The 19,940-nt window shown below is 34.1% G+C and overlaps 1 protein-coding gene across 6 annotated transcripts in view; it reads left to right on the top strand.

The window, feature by feature from the left end:
- Nucleotides 1-19,940, top strand: part of RPS6KA6 (ribosomal protein S6 kinase A6) — a 129,516-nt gene that overhangs the window by 13,075 nt on the left and 96,501 nt on the right. For 4 of the 6 annotated variants that reach the window (XM_009235014.4, XM_054544787.2, XM_024241107.3 and 1 more), the window contains 2 exons: nt 11,133-11,192; nt 19,010-19,126. In XM_009235014.4, coding sequence (XP_009233289.2) covers nt 11,133-11,192; nt 19,010-19,126 — 177 coding nt within the window. Of the gene's footprint in view, nt 1-11,132; nt 11,193-14,772; nt 14,921-19,009; nt 19,127-19,940 lie in introns of those variants that run through there. The other 2 variants (XM_054544790.2, XM_054544789.2) reach the window with 1 other exon arrangement.

Here is a 19,940-nt window from a genome sequence, read left to right as displayed (position 1 = left end):
ATAGAGGAAGAGATATAACAGATAAATAATAGAGATAATTTAAAGTATAGAGGAGGATGTGCATAGTTATATGCAAATGCCACATCATTTTATATACAAAACTTGAGCATCTGTGGATTTTGGCATCCACAAGAGGTCCTGGAACCAATCTCCCACGGATACTGAGGTTCATAATGTGATTTCCATGCAAGGTATGAAATACAAAGAATACATTTTTTTCTTGAAAACAATTTTATGACTAACCCAAATAATATATTTTTAATGTGATTTTGAAAAAGCTGAATTCCTCTTTGCTGTTAGCATTTAAGAGTCAGAAATGGGAAGTAAAATGACTTACTGTAACTTCTTCATGAAATTATGTTTGAAAGTTGATTTTAAACATTTTTAGTAAGAAAACTAATAAAAATCTAAGGAAAAATAATGGCCATTGCTTATTATTGAAGTTATTTTATAAATTTTATTCATTTAGATCCCAGATTTTAGTCATTCTATTTTGTAAATATTTTTCCAGTGTCTATTATGTTCCAGATATTATGCTAGGTACTGGGGTAACCAAGAGTAATATGATGAGATCCCTTTCCTCCAGGAGATTACAGTATGATAGAGAGATGGAAGAGACACTTAACAAGTAACACAGTGTTTACTGATAGAAGTCTGCATAGGGTAAGGTGGAAGGAAAAAGGGAAAGTGTAACGTTGAGTCTTGATAAAGATGAGTTGACATTCAAAAGCACAGGTAATTCAAAATGGCAAATACTCCAAAGATCATTCATATTTAACTTTGGACTTGGTTTTATGCCTTAATTTGAACATGGATATGTTTTACCAGCTAACTACTTTTACAACAGAGCCTCATGATTGCATTTAAATACCTGACTAAAGTAATCGCTTGGAGGCTATATACTCTTGTCCCATTCTGAGACTCTTTAAAAAAAAAAGACATCTCTTTTAAATTAATTTGAAACAGAATTGCCCTTTCTTAAGTCCTCCCTGAAGCAGTGACGATAATTAGGTGGGTATATTTCAAACCTCTTGAGGTACAAACTACAGGAATATTGTATAATTAGAAAGCCAGAAAGGATCAAAGTAAATCATTTAAAATGAGTATTGTAGTTGTTATCAGATTTCTCATAAGCAGTATGTTAACTATATAATTTAATCTAAAAGTTCAAAAACATTAAAGTGTTTTGGGGAAATGACCATAGATATTAATAAACCTTTGAAAATATTTGTTAGTATAAAAGACAGAGTACAAATTAAAACTTGCCTGGTGAATCCAAAAAAACAAACCAACTAAATCTTATTTTTGGAAATGTCTTGCTTAAAAGACTGTTAGATAAATTGATAAAGTGTGTTATAGTAAAAAATATACAAAGATACTTTTTTATTTCTCTCCAATTTGTGTTTCTTAAAGCAAAGAGTATGTATGACTATGTATATACCTTTATGGGTTGGTTTGGGAGATTCATTTCACGTTGATCAAAAGTGATTGTATCATAATTTTAAAAGTGATCTTTCCACAACAGTATGACATATCAAAACTACACTAGGGCTGGGCACTGTGGCTCATGACTGTAATCCCTGTGCTTTGGGAAGCTGGGGCAGGAGGATTATTTGAGCCTAGGAGTTTGAGGTTACAATGAGCTGTGATCGCACTGCCACTGCACTGCAGCCTGGGGCGACACAGCGAGATCCTATCTCAAAAAATAAATAAACAAAAAAACTAAACTAAGACTATTGAGTCAATACTATTATGATAGTGATATGGCAGTAAGTTTTGATTCACAGATTTATTATTCTCTATACAGGCAGCATTATTCACCTCTGATGAATTATTAGCTAAAATGTTTTTATTTTTTTTTCTGTATTGTTTTTATCAGAAAAACATTCACACATCACGCATTTATTGAGCACACGTCAGACACTGTGCCAGCTGCTTTAGGAACATTGTATGAATCCTGACAATCCTAGGTTGCTTATTTTACAGATTAAGAAATCGCAACTAAGAAAGCTTAATAAACTTTTCAAAGGCAGTAAAAGTAGAGCTTTAGAGTTTGAATCTTGGTCTGCTTGACACTGACAACTGCTGTTTTCATGACATACTATACCTGCCTAATGAATGAAACACAGCATCATTCCTCAAGGAGCTTTAAGTCTAGATGCACATGACAAGAAATTTCCCTGATAGGATGTATTACTAATCTTATTTTTAGCATTAAAATTTTAAATTGTCTTATATATATATAAATATATATATGAAACATAAAATTTGCCATCTTAACCATTTTAAAGAATACAGTTCAAAAGTGTTGAGTACATTCACATTATTGTGCAGCCAATCTACAGGACTGTTTTTACCTTGCAAAACTAGAACTCCTTACACGTTACACAAAAGCTTTCCATTCTCCCCTTTTTGCCAGCCCCAACAATCACCTTTCTACTTTCCATCTCTATGAATTTGACTATTCTAGATACCTTATATAAGTGGAACCATATAGTATTTGTCATTTTATGACTGGCTTATTTCAATTCATATAATATCATCATGGTTCATGTTGCAGCGTGTGTCAGAATTTCCTTTCTTTTTAAGGTCGAATGATATTCCATTGTATGTACATACCACGTTTTGTTTAACTTACCATCTGTCAATAAATACTTGGGTTGCTTCTACCTTTTGGCTATTTGTAAATAATGCTGCTATGAACATAGGTGTACAAATGTCTTTTTGAGACCCTGATTTTGATTTTTTTCGTTCTATACCCAGAAGTGGGATTGCTAGATCATATGGTAATTCTATTTAAAATTTTTATGGAATTGCTATACTGCTTTTCATAGCAGCTATACCATTTTACGTTGTCACCAACAGTGCACAGAGGTTCCAATTTCTCCATATCCTTGCGTATGGTGGAATTATTTTGAAAAAGTAAATTCCAAGACATATTCTGGATTTACTTTCCATTTCAACAAAGCCATGCTGTTGATAATTCATGTTGAGAGGGTTAGTTCTTAAGATATTGAGATGTCCCTGATTGTTAAAGGAATATGAAATTATGTTCTTGTGGTGATTCGTCAAGGATCTAGGACCAGAAATACCATTTGACCTAGCAATCCCATTAATGGGTATATACCCAAAGGATTATAAATCATTCTAATATAAAGACACATGCACACGTGTGTTTATTGCAGCACTATTTATTGCAGCACTATATGTAAACACTATATATAAACACACATGTTTATTGCACTACTATTTATTGCAGCAAACACTTGGGACTAACCAAAATGCCCATCAATGATAGACTGGATAAAGAAAATGTGGCACATAAACATCATGGAATAATACTATGCAGCCATAAAAAGAGTGAGTTCATGTCCTTTGCAGGGACGTGGATGAAACTAGAAACCATCATCCTTAGCAAACAAACACAGGGACAGAAAACCGAACACCACATGTTCTCACTCAGAAGTGGGAGTTGAACAATGAGAACACATGGACACAGGGAGGGGAATATCACACACTGGGGTATGTCGGGGGTTGGCGGGAAAAGGGCGTGGAGAGCATTAGGACAAATACCTAATGCATGTGGAGCTTAAAACCTAGATGGCAAGTTGATAGGTGGAGCAAACTACCATGGCACATGTATACCTATGTAACAAACCTGCACGTTCATTGCATGTATCCCAGAACTTAAAGTAAAATTTAAAAAAAGGAATTACATTCTCTATACTGTGCTTAAGTTAGTGATTGATTTTTCAGAAAGCAGGATTAAAGGACAAAAATAGAACTGCTCAATTTTAAGTTTATTGAAACTAAAATTAAAAATTTGGCCCCACTTAAACATTTGTCCTGGGTCACTTACTAGTGTATAGTTTACAGTTTTATTTCTACCAAATGAGAACAAATATGTGACTTTAATAAGTAAAGATCTATTTTAAAATGATTAAACTGTGAAATTTGTCTCTGGAAAGTCTCTTTCGGGGAGAATTTTTGATCATAGACACTTTTGATTGTATTACCTAGTGCTGCAAAAAATTACCATAAATTTAGCAGTTTTAACCAAGACACATTTATTATCTCACAGTTTCTATGGATCAGGAATCTGGGCATGGCTCAACTAGATCCTCTGCTTAGGGCCCTACAAAGCTGTAATCAACACATGGGTCAGCTTGGTCCTCTGCTTAGCTTCCCACAAAAATGTAATCAAGGTTTCAGCTGTTCTGCATTGTTATATAGAGGCTTGACTGGGTGAATAATCTACTTTTACACTCCCTCAGATTCTTGGTAGAATTCCTCTCCTTGTGGTTGCAGGACTGAGGGTTCTGGCTTCTTGTTGGGTGTTGAGTGGAGGCTGCTTTCAACTCCTAGAGGCTGCCTGTAGTTCCTAGAGGATGGCCACAGTCCCTCGTTATGTGGACTTTCTCAACATGGTCACTTAATTACTTCAAGTCAGCAAGGAGAGCCTCTAGAGTCTTATATGACACAGTGTAATCATATATGTAAAAATCTCATCACCTTTGCCATATTCTATTGGTTGGAATTCAGTGATAGGCCATGTTCACATTCAAGGGGATGGGGATTATAGAAGGGCATAAACAGCAAGAGGTGAGGATCATGGGGGCCCATCTTAGAGTGTCCAGCACATTGCTTAATTGGTAGATTTCTTTCTCTATTTTATTTTGTCCTGGGCTTAATATATAGGCATAGATTTTGTTTTGTTTTGTTTTTTGTTTTTGTTTTTTTGCCTTTGAGCCGGAGTCTCATTCTGTCGCCCAGGCTGGAATGCAGTGGCGTGATCTTGGCTCACTGCAACCTCCACCTCCTGGGTTCAAGCAGTTCTCCTGCCTCAGCCTCCCCAGTAGCTGGGATTACAAGTGCATGCTGCCACACCCAGCTAATTTTTGTATTTTTAGTAGAGACAGGGTTTCACTATGTTGGCCAGGCTGGTGTCGAACTCCTGACCTCAGATGATCCACCTGCCTCAGCCTCCCAAAGTGTTGGGATTACAGATGTGAGCCACTATGCCTGGCCAGATCTTTATTTTAGGTAGATGTGGACCCACCTTTATCTTTAGCTCTAATTTACTTTTGTTATTTAAATAAAGTGAAAAAATTGAATAGAAGAAGTCTTCTTTACAAAAGCTATCAGTGACTAATATGTAAATGTAAAGCTTATTTGAGAGATACATTTTCTTTTTTTTTAGAAGGAGTCTCACTCTGCCATCCAAGCTGGAGTGTTGTGGCACAATCTCGGCTCACTGAAACCTCCACCTCCTGGGTTCAAGCAGTTGTGCCTCAGCCTCCCATGTAGCTGGGATTACAGGCGTGTGTCACTACGTACAGCTAATTTTTATATTTTTAGTAGAGACGGGTTTCACCATGTTGGCCAGGCTGATCTCGAACTCCTGATCTCAGGTGATCCACCTGCCTTAGTTTCCCAAAGTGCTGGGATTACAGGCATGAGCCACCTCACCTGGCCAATATTTTTTTTTACTAGGTTGATTTTGGGGGTCCTGGAGAATACTTGAAAATATATAATACTGTCAAATTTATTGTGGAAACTGCTGTCCTGTGTATGTTTTGTTAATCATTTGCATCACCCCTATTTATTCTCGCTTTCTATCTAGTTCTTATTTGTGTATCTCTCTACTGTCTTCTTCAGAAATGTGTATCTCTCTATTTTCTTCTTCAGAGGTGCACACAAATAAGGAAAAAGTAGATTTTATTCTAGTTAGATGTGGACCTGCTTGTAAGTTTCAATATATCTTTTAGCACCAAGCTATAAGCTCTGTTAAATTCCTCCTTTTGTGTAACACTAAGGAACAGGTTTATGTATCATAGATAACAGTAAACTCTTTTACTAAACTATATGTATTCATATGTTCACTATCCCATACCACCTCCAATTCCAAGGATCTGAAAGGGATTTTTTTTTTTAATTTCTCAGTTCAGTTGTCCTTGATGAGTTGCTTTGGTCAATAGTAGTAAGAAAGTGATAAATTTGAAGTGACCTATGTGATTTTCTGAGATCAGATGAGTACAGCAACTCAGTTTAGTATTTCTATTTGTCCAGCATATTTGTAAGTGCTTTAAGTCTTTTCTGATAATGAAATCTGATAATCAAAATCTTTTCTGATGTGAAAAGAATTTTTAAAGTAGTCTTCTCTAAGCCCTGGTACGAGAGTCTGTTCACTTGTATTTTGAAATATCTGAGTAAATTATTACTACCTTTATTGTTGCTGATAAACATTCCAGAATCATATGTAGAATTTTTTTCCTCCCATTTGGCACTTAATTGGGGAAAGCAGCGTGTCTGCTTATCTTTTCAAATTACAAATTTTATTTTTGAAATAAAGATTTATTGTCCCAGAGAATTCAGAAATTATTTTTGTTTTTATGTGGATGAAAATGATTTAAATTATAGTGAGTATCAATGAGTATACACTGTGGTTCTCCATAGGATGAATATTCTTATATTGAAAACCTGGTACCTTGAGGGTAGATGAGATAGGAGTAATGGAGTGTTCTGTTTCTAAAGGCCATTTCTGACTGAAATAATTTCCAGGATAGAGTGATCTTCTTGACTCATTCACATTCATTTTATTTCTAGTTCCTTCAGACCCACAGCTTCATGGTAAATTAGTCATAAGATGATATGAATAGGAAGTAACCAGTAACTAAGGTAACAGAGGAAAGCAATATTTTTCTTTTTTTATGGATAATCCTCTTCCTATGCATAATCCTTTTTTCCTATGGATAATTCTGAGAGTCATTTTATGGCAAAAATTTAATTATCACGATTCTGTCTTAATATTGATTTCTGGACTGTTTTCTGAATGCTCTTCTTTCTATATGCTTACAATGAATCTGTCAGTTTTTTTTTTTTTTTAATCCTACATAGTCTGTTTTGTTGAGCTAAGGTGGTAGATGGTGTTATCATTTAATGAAATGGGAAACCCTGAAGAAAGAGCAGATATGAAGCAGGGGTCAAGAATTCCTTTTTGTATTGGTTATTTTTGAGAGACATCTGAGATAAACATGTGGAAATGTCAAGTATGCAGTTGGATATATGGATCAGGAACTCAGAGTTAGTCACTGAGTAAACGTGAATCATGTTAGTAAATTAGTTGCCTGGGCAAAGAATGTGGAGTGGGATGAGAAGGTGATCCTAGTCCATTTCCTGAGGAATTACAGTGTTTCAAGGGTACTGAAAAAAAGCAGCAAAGGAAATTGGAGTAAAATAAAAGGAGCGTATGGTATTACAGAAGCTAAAGACTCAAATAGGAAGGTGGTCACCTGTGACATGCTTCAGAGAGATCAAATAAGATAATGACTGATGGATCCGTTAGCAAAGTAGACATCATTACTGACTTTATTGACCATTGCTGGTTTTCAATGGGGTTTTTTGTTAGAATAAAGATGCTAGTTGAGTAAACAATGCTAATTTACTTTTTAATAAATTGGTTTCCAATTTTTCATATAGTAAAATTCACTCTTTTTCATGTAGGGTTCTGAGATTAAAAAATGTATAGAGTTGTGTAACCATCATCACAATCCAGATAAAGAGTAGTTTGATAACCCACCCTCCCCAGCACACACACACATATACACACACTGTTCCCATGTGATGCCTCTTTGTAGTCAGCCTCTTCCCTATCCCTAACTCCTTGCAACCACGAATTTCTTCTCCATTCCTTTTAGTTTTACCTTTTCCAGAATAACATATAAATGGAATCCTACAGAATGTAGCCTTTTGAATCTTGCACCTTTTATTTACAATGTGTTTGGGATTCATCCATGTTGTTGAATGTATCAATATATTATTCTTTTTTATTGCTGAGTGATATTCGTCTTCCTCTACCCCCAATCCGTTGAATCAATTATCTTTATTCTTTCCCTACAGTTTTGCTTTATTCAAAGTATCTTATACATGAAGTCATACAGTATTTAGCCTTTTGGATTTGGCTTCTTTCAATTAGCAGAAATGCTTTTAAGATTCATTGATGTTGTTACAAGTATCAACAGTTCTCTTCTTTTTACTGATGAGTAAAAAGTAGTATTCTTTTTATCCACTCATCAGTTGAAGACCATCTTGATTGTTTCCAATTTATGACAATGATAAATAAAGCTGCTGAAGAAATGTATGTACAGATTTGTGTCTTAACATGTTTCCACTGATTTCGGGTTAATGTTCTCTGTTTTCTGGTCTCCATGATTCCTTTTTTTAATTTTATTATTATTATACTTTAAGTTTTAGGTTACATGTGTACAATGTGCAGGTTTGTTACATATGTATACATGTGCCATGTTGGTGTGCTGCACCCATTAACTCCATGATTTCTTACGAGAAATTTGCAGTCATTCAGTTTGATGTTCCCCTTTATGTAATGTGTGGTTTTTCTCTCACTCCTTTCAATATTTTCCCCATTTTTCCTTTGGTTTAAAGTAGTTTACTTAAGACGTGTCTTGGGGTGGATTTCTTTAATTTTATTCTGTTTGGGATTTACTGAACTTCTTGAAACTGTAATTTTTTTTTCAAATTTGGGAAATGTTCAGCCATTATTTATCTTGAAAATACAGCTTTAGTGAGATATAATTCACATAACATATAATTCACCCATTTAAAATATACAATCCAATAGTTTTTATTATATTCACAAATATGTACAACTATCACAATAGTGAATTTTAAAAGTTCTTCATCACATCAAAAAGGAACATTGTACCTTTTAGTTATGACCTCCATCTCCACATACCTCACCTCTAACCAACCATTAGTCTGCTTTCTGTCTCTATACATTTCCCTGTTTTCATTATTTCATATGAATGAAATTGCCTTTATTTCATTAACTGATTTTTTCAGTGTTACTCTGTTATTTTATGGGATGTTAATGACATGGATTTTAGAATGTCTCATAGTGTTTCATATGTCTCTGAGGCTCTGTTTATTTTTCATCATTTTCACTCTTTTCTTCATATTGGATGACATCTATTGATCTGTCTTAATTTCCTCAGCTACCTGCATTCTTTTCTTGAGCCTATCCAGTATTTTTAAAATTTTTCATGTGATTTTTAGTTCTAGAATTACTTACATTTGTTTTTTTTTCATAGTTTCTATTTCTCTGCTGAGAACCTTTTATCATTTCATTCAGGTGTGTTTATTTTTATCCAGAAAAGCATAGTTATAATAGCTGCTTTAAGATTCTTGTCAGATAGTTCAACTTTGGAGCCATTTTGGAGTTGATACTTGTTGATGATTTGTTTGTTTGTTTCAGCAGGCAATCTGCCTAGTTAGGTTGACTCCAAAGTTATGTCTTGTCCTCTCTGGATAATGGTTCCAATGTTAATTCAGTTTTCAGAGAGTTTGGGTCAGCACTCTGCATGTGCCACTCATTGGATGTGCTAATTCAGTGGTTAGTCTGAGACGAGCAATTATTGGTATTGTAGTTCAGTACTCAAAGACTTTGTTATGGTTTTTTAGTCCTTTCTGCACACATGCAGTTTGTTGTTGTGACCAGGACTTGTGTTGGTTCATACACAGAATTAGGGGATCTGCTCTCTTCATTCTACCCTCTCTGATTTCTTCCACATTCTTCAATTCCCATGGGCCCTTTATTCTGTTCTGCTGGCCAGAAATATGAGTTTCTCTCAGAGTCTTAGCCTTTTATGCTGGAATATAACTTTACACTATTGGAGCTGCCTTTTGGATGAAGTAAAGAAGAGAGTGAAAAAAACAAAAATAACAGGGATTACCCTCACATTTTTCTTATAATAGGGACCTCTTTTCCTGCTTCCTCTGGCCAGAGAGATAGATTTTCTCTTGATCAGGGCTTGCCTTGGAGTTGGACTCAGCATCAAAAAAGAGAAAGTGTGTACATGGGGAATCTTGGATTCTCCTTATGTTTACAGGCTCAAAAGTACGTCTTTTCCTGGTCCTTTGTATAGAAAATGGGATTTTTCTTGGAATTTTTGTTGATGTCTACTGTGTAATCTTGTGACTCATTCTCTCCTCGGGTCAAATTCAGGAGATAAAGGTGGAAAATAAACCTAGGGAATTCATCAGAGTTAATTTTCAAATTTTGATCTTCCCTAATTAATTTGTTTTTGTTTCATTTTCAGAGTTGTTAGGTAGTTTCTTTTTGTATTTTACATAAGGATTTTAGTTTATAATCAGGGGAGAGATAGGCTTATGAGCTTATTTCATTTTGACTGTCACAAGAAACTCTAATTTACTTTTTAATTTTTTTTTTCTGTTGACTTACAAATGGGCAGTGGTAAAAATCCTTTTTATCTAGGTCGTCTTCCTGTTGCCTAATTTTCAAACATCTCAGGTCAGTGTTTGGCAGATTGTAAGGGTGCAGATAGGAAATATCTTAAGCTTTGCAGGCATAGGGTCTCTGTCACAACTGGTCAATTCTGCTGTTGTAGTGCAAAAGCAGCCATAGATAAGATGGAAACAAATGGGTCTGGCTGTGTTCTAGTAAAATTTTTACAGAAACGGACAAGAGGTCAGATTTAGCTCATGGGTTATAGTTTGTAGAACCTTGATCTAAGTCCTCTACTTTACTGTTTCTTGAATTAGTTGTTAAAGAATGAGTAGTATTACCTACTGAGCTCTGCATGTTGAATTGTTTTGTTTCCATGATTACTTACATCTTTCTCCTATAGTTTATTTTTTCTTCTGTATAGTATCTCATGATGTTTAATTAACTGAATGAAAGAGGAATTCACAACAGTGCAATTATATAAAACTGTTCTTATTATAATTTGCTTTGAATATACCCCCATGGTAGATTTCTGTGGCATTTTTTTTCCTGTCATAAATACTTGGTTGGGGACCATTTAATGAAAGTACATAGGTTATATACTTAGTATATAGTTATCTGTTATTGAAAGCTCTAAACAATATGAAATTAAGCATAAAGCTCTGAAAATCAAAGTTTCTCAAGGATAATCTGGGAACCATGTTAATAGTGTTCCTTTTCTAAGTACTTCTATGTGTCCTTTGTCCTTTTGTTTTTCAGTAAGTGTGGATCTTGTTAGATTGTGGAAGGAAATGCCTAGGGTTATATTTTTCTTAGTTATCACTCTTGTTTTAATACTTTTGAACCTCAATTTTTGAACAATGTTTTTCAGGTAAATGGTCTTAAAATGGTTGATGAGCCAATGGAAGAGGGAGAAGCAGATTCTTGTCATGTAAGTATTTATGTTAATTTATTAAGCCACATTTTTAGCATATAAGGAAAAAGAATACAGGGAAAGGAGAAAAGCTCCTATCAAACAAATATATTCAGGTAAGTTGGTAATAAGCAAATGGAATTATTAATAACTGCAGTTTAAAATATAGGACAGGTTTTCCTGACAGAAATACTTATGCATGCATTTTTTAAAATAAACAGCTTTATTGAGACATAATTTACATGCTATTGAATTCACCCATTTTAAGTGTAATGGATAAAATTTTCACTTGCCAGTGCATGAGTAACTGAATTATTATACTTAAATATAGAATCCTTTGAGAAGATTATCTTCAGCCTCAGGGTAGAAAGGATATCTGACTTGGAAATATTGAACTATATAAGCATAACTTGAAGTCATTTAAAATCCATTTCCTGGCTTTTAGAAAGGATTATGTGTAAATTATTTCAGAAGTTTCTAACTAGTTTTAAAGACTGCTTAGCCATTAGACCATTCTATGTAATGCCTAGATACTAGAGTATCTAGTATCTTTTACAATATCTAGTTTTACAGAGAGCATTCTTAAGATTTGTAGGGAGAGTCTGACTAAATCAGCATCTCCATTTATATTGTTATTTTATGGTTGTTATTTCTATAGATATTTTCATAGAGTTATAGATTTTTTAAGCTGGAAAGAACCTCAGAGATATTATGTAATACTTCATTGTATGGATTAGTCTACTGAAACTTGGAGAGTCTGTGATTTATACTAGGTGATAAAACTAGCTAGTAGCAGAATCAAGACTTAGGGCGATGTGCTTCCTTTTAGGTCAGATATATTGTGTAGACCTGAAGAAGTAGAAGATGAGGAGAACATTATCCTTTTTCTGTTTGGTTGTGGATGAAATCAACTTTGATGACCCCTCCACCAAAACTTGTTCATAATTGGAATTAGCTCAGATAGAAACCAGCAGAGGGATTTAAATTGGGTCTGTCCAAAACTCTCCTTTGAAATGTTCTATGTAACTATTTCTGCAGATAGTAACCATGTAACAACACTTTTAATTTTGATTGACAATATGAGAGATACAATGTTGTCTTTGTAGCTTTTGCAGTTTACTGAATATTAATATATTGTAATTTTGAGTATAATTAAATGTAAACTATGAAAACGATTATCTAGAGATTTGTCTACAGATCATATGGACTAATAGGCATAGTAATATTAATGTTGCCAGTTTATAAAAGATAAAGGAGTGTAAGGAACTATTAAAGGCAGTGGAGAAGGAGAAGGCTGCTTATTATATTTTAGCATTAATAAATTCACAAGGATATCATGGCTCACACCACAGAGGAACAGTGTGTGTGGTGCATAAACTCAAGGACACATACACAGGGTGATTGGCAAATATTTACCTTTATAATTTTAGTAGAAGATAAGTCAGGAAGTTCAGTTTTTAGTGGAAAGGCAGTAAAAATATACAGTGCTAGTTACTTACATGATCTACCTTATGCAATCAACTTCAGTGGTTAAAAGGTAGAGTGTGAAATTTTGGAGAGTGAAGGACCTAGAATCACTTCCAAGGATTTGATTTAGTTTGTGGCCTGAGTTATCTGGACTTGAAACCATGTACTTTGGGTGTGTGATGGTTAAAGTACTCAATTTGTGTCAATAAAACTATATGAGTGATTAAAAACACCATATATATTTATCCCTTAAATTTTTTAAATATACAGCTAGGATTTTTTTCTTTGTGATTGCCATGTGTTTTTTTGTGGTTGGCTTTTTTTTTTTTTTTTTTTTTTTTACTGTTTTAAAATAGTGTAGGATTGTAGAGACTGCTCTATGATGGTAAGTATTAGGTAACAGGTTGCTGATAAACTATATCTAATATCACATTTCACCACCTAGTATCCTACTTCTTTCAACAATGTCAAGGTTAGAAAAAGTTTGTTATGATTTGTCTCCTTTAGTAGTTGGCTGACATGAGTTAATTTTTTATTTGTTGTCAAAATAAGCATAACTGCCTTATATTTGGTAGTTTATGATCCATTGGTATTTGTTTTTAAAACTCTACCCAGTATCTGTTTTTCCTGAAATAAAATACATATTTTTAATGCTATCAATATCTTAAAAATTTCAAAGAAGATTCAGTTAGCAATTAGATTCTTTGTTGATTACATTAGTGCAAGGTCAGCAACATGTTTAGTCTCTAAAGTGATTTATATTTTTATTATGCAGATATAAATGTCATAGTTAACTGAAAATGTATATTTTGGAAAACAAAGCTGATATCCTGATATTTTTAAGCCCTGAATTTCTTATTTTAAAAACCATTCTTGACCTATGTCTCTTAAGAATTCTTTCAAAAATACTTTTTTACAAGTGTGTTTTACTTAGACTCAGTGGAACTACAGGTAGGAGCTATTTCAAGCTGAGAATGCCTGCTTCCTGTATGGTGGATTTTTTTTCCTCTATTTGTCTTTCTATTCTGATGCACATTTAGCCTTAGTATGCTTCAGTATTTTTTCTCTTGTAATGCTGATGTTTACTTCTAATTTCTATTCAGTTACTTAAAAAACTGGAACCCTTGTCCTACAGATATGCAAAACTCTCAGATGAATAATTATTGTTCAACTAAAAAATGTTGGTCAGCCACTATAAAGTCGAGTTATGCTGCACCATCAGGTATGCAAAGATAAGTAGTACAGAGAGTCTCTGACTCAGAATGGTTCAACTTATGAGTTTCAAGTTTATAGTGGTGCAAAAGTGATATTCAGTATGTTCCTCAACTTACAATAGGATTAAGTTTGGATAAACTCACTGTAAGTTGAAAGTGAATTTTCAACTTACAATAGGTTTATGGGGACAACACTGTCGTAAGTCCAGGAACATCTGTACAAATAAGTTCAGTAACTTCAATTTTTATGGATGTTTTGTGGTTTTCAAAGTTCTCAGTTGATCCTTATAACTGAGATCTGAAATAGAGTAGGTATTACTGCCAATTTGTAGATGAGGGAACTAAGGAGCTGACCCTCGTAAGTAGAATAAACCAAACCAAGTGGGAACTAGTTTGCCAGCATTCTTTGGTTTTCAGTCATAATGCAGACTTTTACAAAACTAAGTGTTCTGCAGATACCTTCCATTGTGTACATAATTTTGATGTGCTTAGTTCACCCTCATGGCATTTTGGCATTTATATTGGTATTATGCTTAGCTTTCTTTCAAAGTACACTAATATTTGACATGGTTTTCAATGACCCCATATTAGTCACTGAATGAGAAGGGTATATCAAGCTGCTCTTCTGGGTCTTTGCATATATGTTTCAACAAATCCACAACTAAATGATTCTTGGATTTTTAGGGCGATCTTTTCACCAAACTGGCCTGTGTACCTACAAATAAAGCTGATGTTTGAATAGATGAATGTTTTATTATTAAATAAAAATGAACAAGTTTAGGCTTTAAAAATACTTCTTTTGTTTTGATTTGTTTTCTGGAGGTTAGTTCCACAGTCATATGCAAACTGCTGTAATTGAGTTATAATAGTATATTGCTATTAGGTTGTCATCAGCTTTTTCTCTTTTCAATTAACAGGTGATTCCATCTTCCTAAACAAATCAGTTATCAAATGAATGGAGCAATAGTAGATTTGACAGTTCATTTTGTACTTTAACAGTGTGTTTTCCCAGTGTTACAGCACTGTTGGCCCTCTGGATTAAAAAGATGATCACAGATTATAGAGGTCAGAACATACTATTTTGGTTGTGGTTGAGCCTTCATACTTTTTCTATATATCACTGATTACTTTATGGTTGCAAAAAAATAATAAAACCTAATTCATAGTCATCCTGGCCTCAGATTCAGATTTGTTATTTGATGTAGAAAGACTAGGGGTCCTTATTTGGAGGTTATTAAATCTTCATTTCACAGTAGCAACATTATTTTCAAAGATCAACTAAGATTATGTACCATGTATAGTTTGCTAGGGCTACCCTAACCAAATAATCACAGATGGGTGGCTTAAACAGCAGAAATTTATTTTCCCAAGATGCTGCATTCTATAAGATTGAGATCAAGGTGTTGGCAGGATTGGTTTTTCTGAATCCTCTCTCCTTAGCTTATAGATGAGTCTTCTCCCTGTGCCTTTGCGTAGGTGTAGGTATTCTAATTTCCTCCTCTTATAAGGATGTCAGTCATATTGGATTAGAACCCACCCATATGGCCTCATTTTACCTTAATTACTTCTTTAAGGGCCCTATCCCTAAATACAGTCATGTTCTGAGGTACTGGGAGTTAGGACTTAAACATATTAACTTTTAGGGGACATAATTTAGCCCATAGCATACTTGTAGCTTTTTGTTTCTTTGATGGATGCGATGTTTCTGACAAAGTTCTCTGTCCTCAAATTCACAGTTTATTTCTGTATCCCCAGTGTGCAGCACAGTGTCTGATAATAGGATATGTGCTTAATGAATGTTGATTTGCTGGGTGAATAATAAGAGTGTATATATGGGAAGATAAGGTGATATAGCACAACTTTATCATACCAGGATAGGGAATTTTTTCAAGGATGATTTACTCTCAGGAAAAAAGAAATAAATCACTTATAAGTACATTACCACCTATTTCAGGCTAGATTGTTGCTACTATCAAGCTTTTGGAATGGTGCAGAACCTGAAGAAAGGGAGGTGGAGGGAAGAAAGAGGGTTTCAGTTGACAAAAAGGGACATTATAATAGTAAAAATCAATAAACATAGCCTTGAGATGGCTGAGAAATTTTAGGCAATAGACAAGAATGGGTCAGGGAGCAGATAGAATAAGACAGAATAAATATTGGAAGTGGTGACACAGGAGGGTATCACATACTTTGAAAGTGAAAAAGAGCTAGTGGCGTAGAAATGATAAAAGTAATAAGTAGCTATATATAAACACATACACACATGTGTATATGTGTGTGTGCATGCATGTATGCACATATGTGTATGTATTTGTGTGTATATCTATTATATATCTATATAACTATAAATCTTAGAAGCACCCAAATATTGTTTTTCAATCCTGGCCATGTGTCCTAATCAACTGGGGAGGCTTAAAAAATACACATGCTTACATTTTCCTGTAGTTCTGCTGAACCACAATCTCTGAGGGTGGGACCCAAACGAGTGCAGTAAATAAATATTTCTTCTACAGGTGATTCTCATGGGCAACCAGGGCATTACAAATTGTCTGTGTAAAGGCACAGTAGTCATAATTTGGTGATATAATATGTGGTAGTTGTTGGCTTAGGAACATGTCTTTATTTAAAAAGACAAATGGCGAAGCATTAAGTTAATATTCAGGGGTTATTGTGTCCTTTATTTGTGTTGAGTACAACACATAGCACAGTGTAATAAAAATACTGACAATGGATATTATGGAAAAAGTTTGTATTCTTCACAGTGTTTGGGAAGATATGCTTATTTTATTTAGAAATATTGTTATCACAAAGTTAGTTATAGTCAAAGCTGACACAATTTCATTAGCTAGAATGAATCTCCTGTTTCCTTATTTCCTTTATATATTTAAAAAAAGAAATTGTGCTTATATATATTTTTTGTTTTGTAGATGGTATTTGGGAATAATTTTGAGATTTCTTATCGTTTAATTTTACCTTTAAAATCTTTATTTTCCATTGTATATATTTAAGGTGTACAATGGGATGTTTTCATATACATTGTAAAATTATTATGATTGTTAAGCAAATTAACATCCATCATCTCACAGTTGCCCTATTTTTTGGTGGTAAGCACTATCTTCATTTTAAAAAGTATGTATTTTTTTCCTGTTTCTTTTAGAATATTGAGCAGATTTCTTTGTCTTTCTGCTCTCATGAGATCAAAAAAGTATTGTGCTAAGCATTAGGAATAAAGAAATTAATGTGGTGTAATACCTGCATTTAAGAAGCCCACAGTCCAGTGGGAAAGAAAGACATGGTAATTAGTTGTTAGGACACAGTGTAACATTTTATGTTGGTTGTCTCCTGGGAAAAGTGATTTTTCTCGTCTAGTTGCATTTTCATATTGGGAGCTTTTTAGGGTACTGCTGCTGAAAATTGAAAGACATTGCATTTTACAGGATGGGCATGTGTGGATTATTAATAAAAGGTAAAAGGGCATTGGACAAACATTTTCATTTGGAAAACCTGCTTAGGTTTGGTGAAACTAACTATAGTACAATTTGTTTCCTAACTCTGAACACTTCTAAAAAAACTGATGCCAATATGATCCATGCTTATAGTGATAATCTAAACATAAGCAGGGACCTGAAGTACCTTCTTGAACATAAAAATATTATATTGTGTTCAATATAGAATCACAAACATTGAGGGGACCTTAGAGACCCATCTAACAAAACCCCTTTGTCATGTGAGAAAACTGAAGGAGAGAGTGATTTGTGATTTAGCCAAGGTTTCTTAGCTTATAGGTGCATACAGATATATTATACTTTAATATAGTCCCCAAATGTCAGCTACAAAGCATATATATTTGCATTAAAAAAGGTTGTTGACTTTTTTTAAAAAGGACCCCTTTCAAATAGGGAAATTCACTTCCATAGCAGATTGATTTTAATTTAATTTTTATTTTCAGAAAACATTTATACATTACCATCACTATTTAAAAGGGTCTGGTGAAATACTATTTTGATGTATAAGAAACATCTGATATACTTTCAGAATCAGTTATTCTTCATTTCTTGTTGATTTGCTGGTGGTTCCTAACACCTACAATTAAAATTTCTTTGCCTAGGTACCCCTCTTGAGATAGTGAATGCCTGACTACCTATATTCCATGGAAGTTATTTTAGCTGCCATGAAGTCTAGCTCATTTGGTACCATACTCTTGTTCACTTTGGCTACAATCACCATTGACTAATCAGTTAATTGAAGAGTGAATAGATTGAGAACATTCTTGGCATCCAGGCTAAAATTAGTGTGCTATAATGGAATGCTACCAAGATTTATAGACATTGTGATTAAGTAGTCATGTAAACTTAAATTCTGTGGGTCTTAGTTTTCTTATTTATACAGTCAGAGAGTTGGATAAGATATCCCTTCCAACTCTGTTATTTTGTGATATACATCTGTCATCCTAGCTATTGTGCTTCTCTCGGGACTAGAATTAATTACAGCTCACTTAAATGTAGTCATCACAGCTGAGTGGAGTCCTGCATCAAGGGGAAGAACCACTCACTGGGTGGCTTGCTTTCTGCTTCACCCAGGTGGTACGAAATCTGGCATATAATTTATATATAAAATTTCAGTAAACGGGCCATAGCCTGGAAACATTTGTTGGGGCTCTGCAGATTTTGTTGGTCTTTGCCAGTTTCTTTTTCATTGATGTGGTTAGTTGGCCATTTAAACATTTAAAATAGTATAGTGAAATACTATTTAAAAGAGCTCTTGAGGTCACGTTTTTTGGTCATGCCCCACAATTTACAAGGTTTTGTCTTGACTTTTCCTGCCTCTACCTCATTAGTCACAGTCCGTTGAAGGGTCTTGAGACTGTTGTTAACAATTTTATTATATTGCTACCAAGCTGGAAGGGAAGGCTGAAGCATAGATTTCTTTTTACATTTTATTTACATGAAATTATGTAGTAGGGAAGGTGGTGGTGGTGCATCTGTATGTGCTGTATGTGTTAGAAAACAGGGAAATAAGGATACTGGTAGCCCATAAAACTGCTACATTGAGGGAGTTGGGTATATTATTTCTATTATGACTCCTAATTTTAAATGGAACTAATCAGAAGATGTTGAAAATGGATTCAAGTATTGTTTGGATTTCTTTTTACAGGATGAAGGAGTTGTTAAAGAAATCCCTATTACTCATCATGTTAAGGAAGGCTATGAGAAAGCAGATCCTGCACAGTTTGAGTTGCTCAAGGTTCTTGGTCAGGGGTCATTTGGAAAGGTAATGAATACTTTTTTTCCCCATTTGTTTCTCTTCTAAACATTTAGCAAAAAAAGTGAATACTTACGTACAAATCTGATTAATGAGTCGTTCCTAAACTTCTGAACGGATGCTCACAAAGGTAATTCTTTAATTTTATTCCTTTCGTTTCTGTTGTACTTTTATTACCATTTCTTTGTACTTCTCTGTAACAATCAAGGTTTTCCAATTCCCTAGGCTTACTGATTTCTCGAGGGAAAAATATAGCATACTCTTTATTAGCTGCCTAAATCAAAGTAGCTTGATTTTTGTAAAAAATGGTATTCCTATCTCCTTGTTCCCATGCTGGCATGAATACAGCTTGTTCTCTCCTGGTGATTTAATCTACATTTGTTAGCTATGTCACAGAAATCAGAATTTATGTCTTAATTCATGTATGAATTCATCTATCATCTGTTAAAATACAGTAGAACAAGGGTGTGTAAAGTAGAACAAGGGTAGTTACTGGGTGATATGTGGTTTGTGTGAAATTTAAGTCTTCAGAGAGCTTACATTTCAAGGCAGAAAGCAAAATTGAGTAAGAATAACTATTATAGTCATTACTAAAGTTGTTTATTAAGCACTTAATAACATGGTTTTAGAAAAGAAGTGTATAGGTCTGGTTCCTGACCTTTATATACTTAACATCTAATACATGAAAATTATTGTATACACATAGTAACAGCCTTTAGAAAAACAGCAATTTAGAAAAACCACAATTTAAGGGGAGAAAGATAAAGAGAAACTACTAATTTCAAATGGCTGAGATTCAGTTTTAAAGGGGAAAAATAAGGCA

This window comes from Pongo abelii, chromosome X, assembly GCF_028885655.2.
Source record: "Pongo abelii isolate AG06213 chromosome X, NHGRI_mPonAbe1-v2.0_pri, whole genome shotgun sequence".
NCBI classification, from domain to species: Eukaryota; Metazoa; Chordata; class Mammalia; order Primates; family Hominidae; genus Pongo; species Pongo abelii.
The sequence above is the reverse complement of the archived record's forward strand: the minus strand, read 5'-3'. Positions and strand labels throughout refer to the sequence as shown.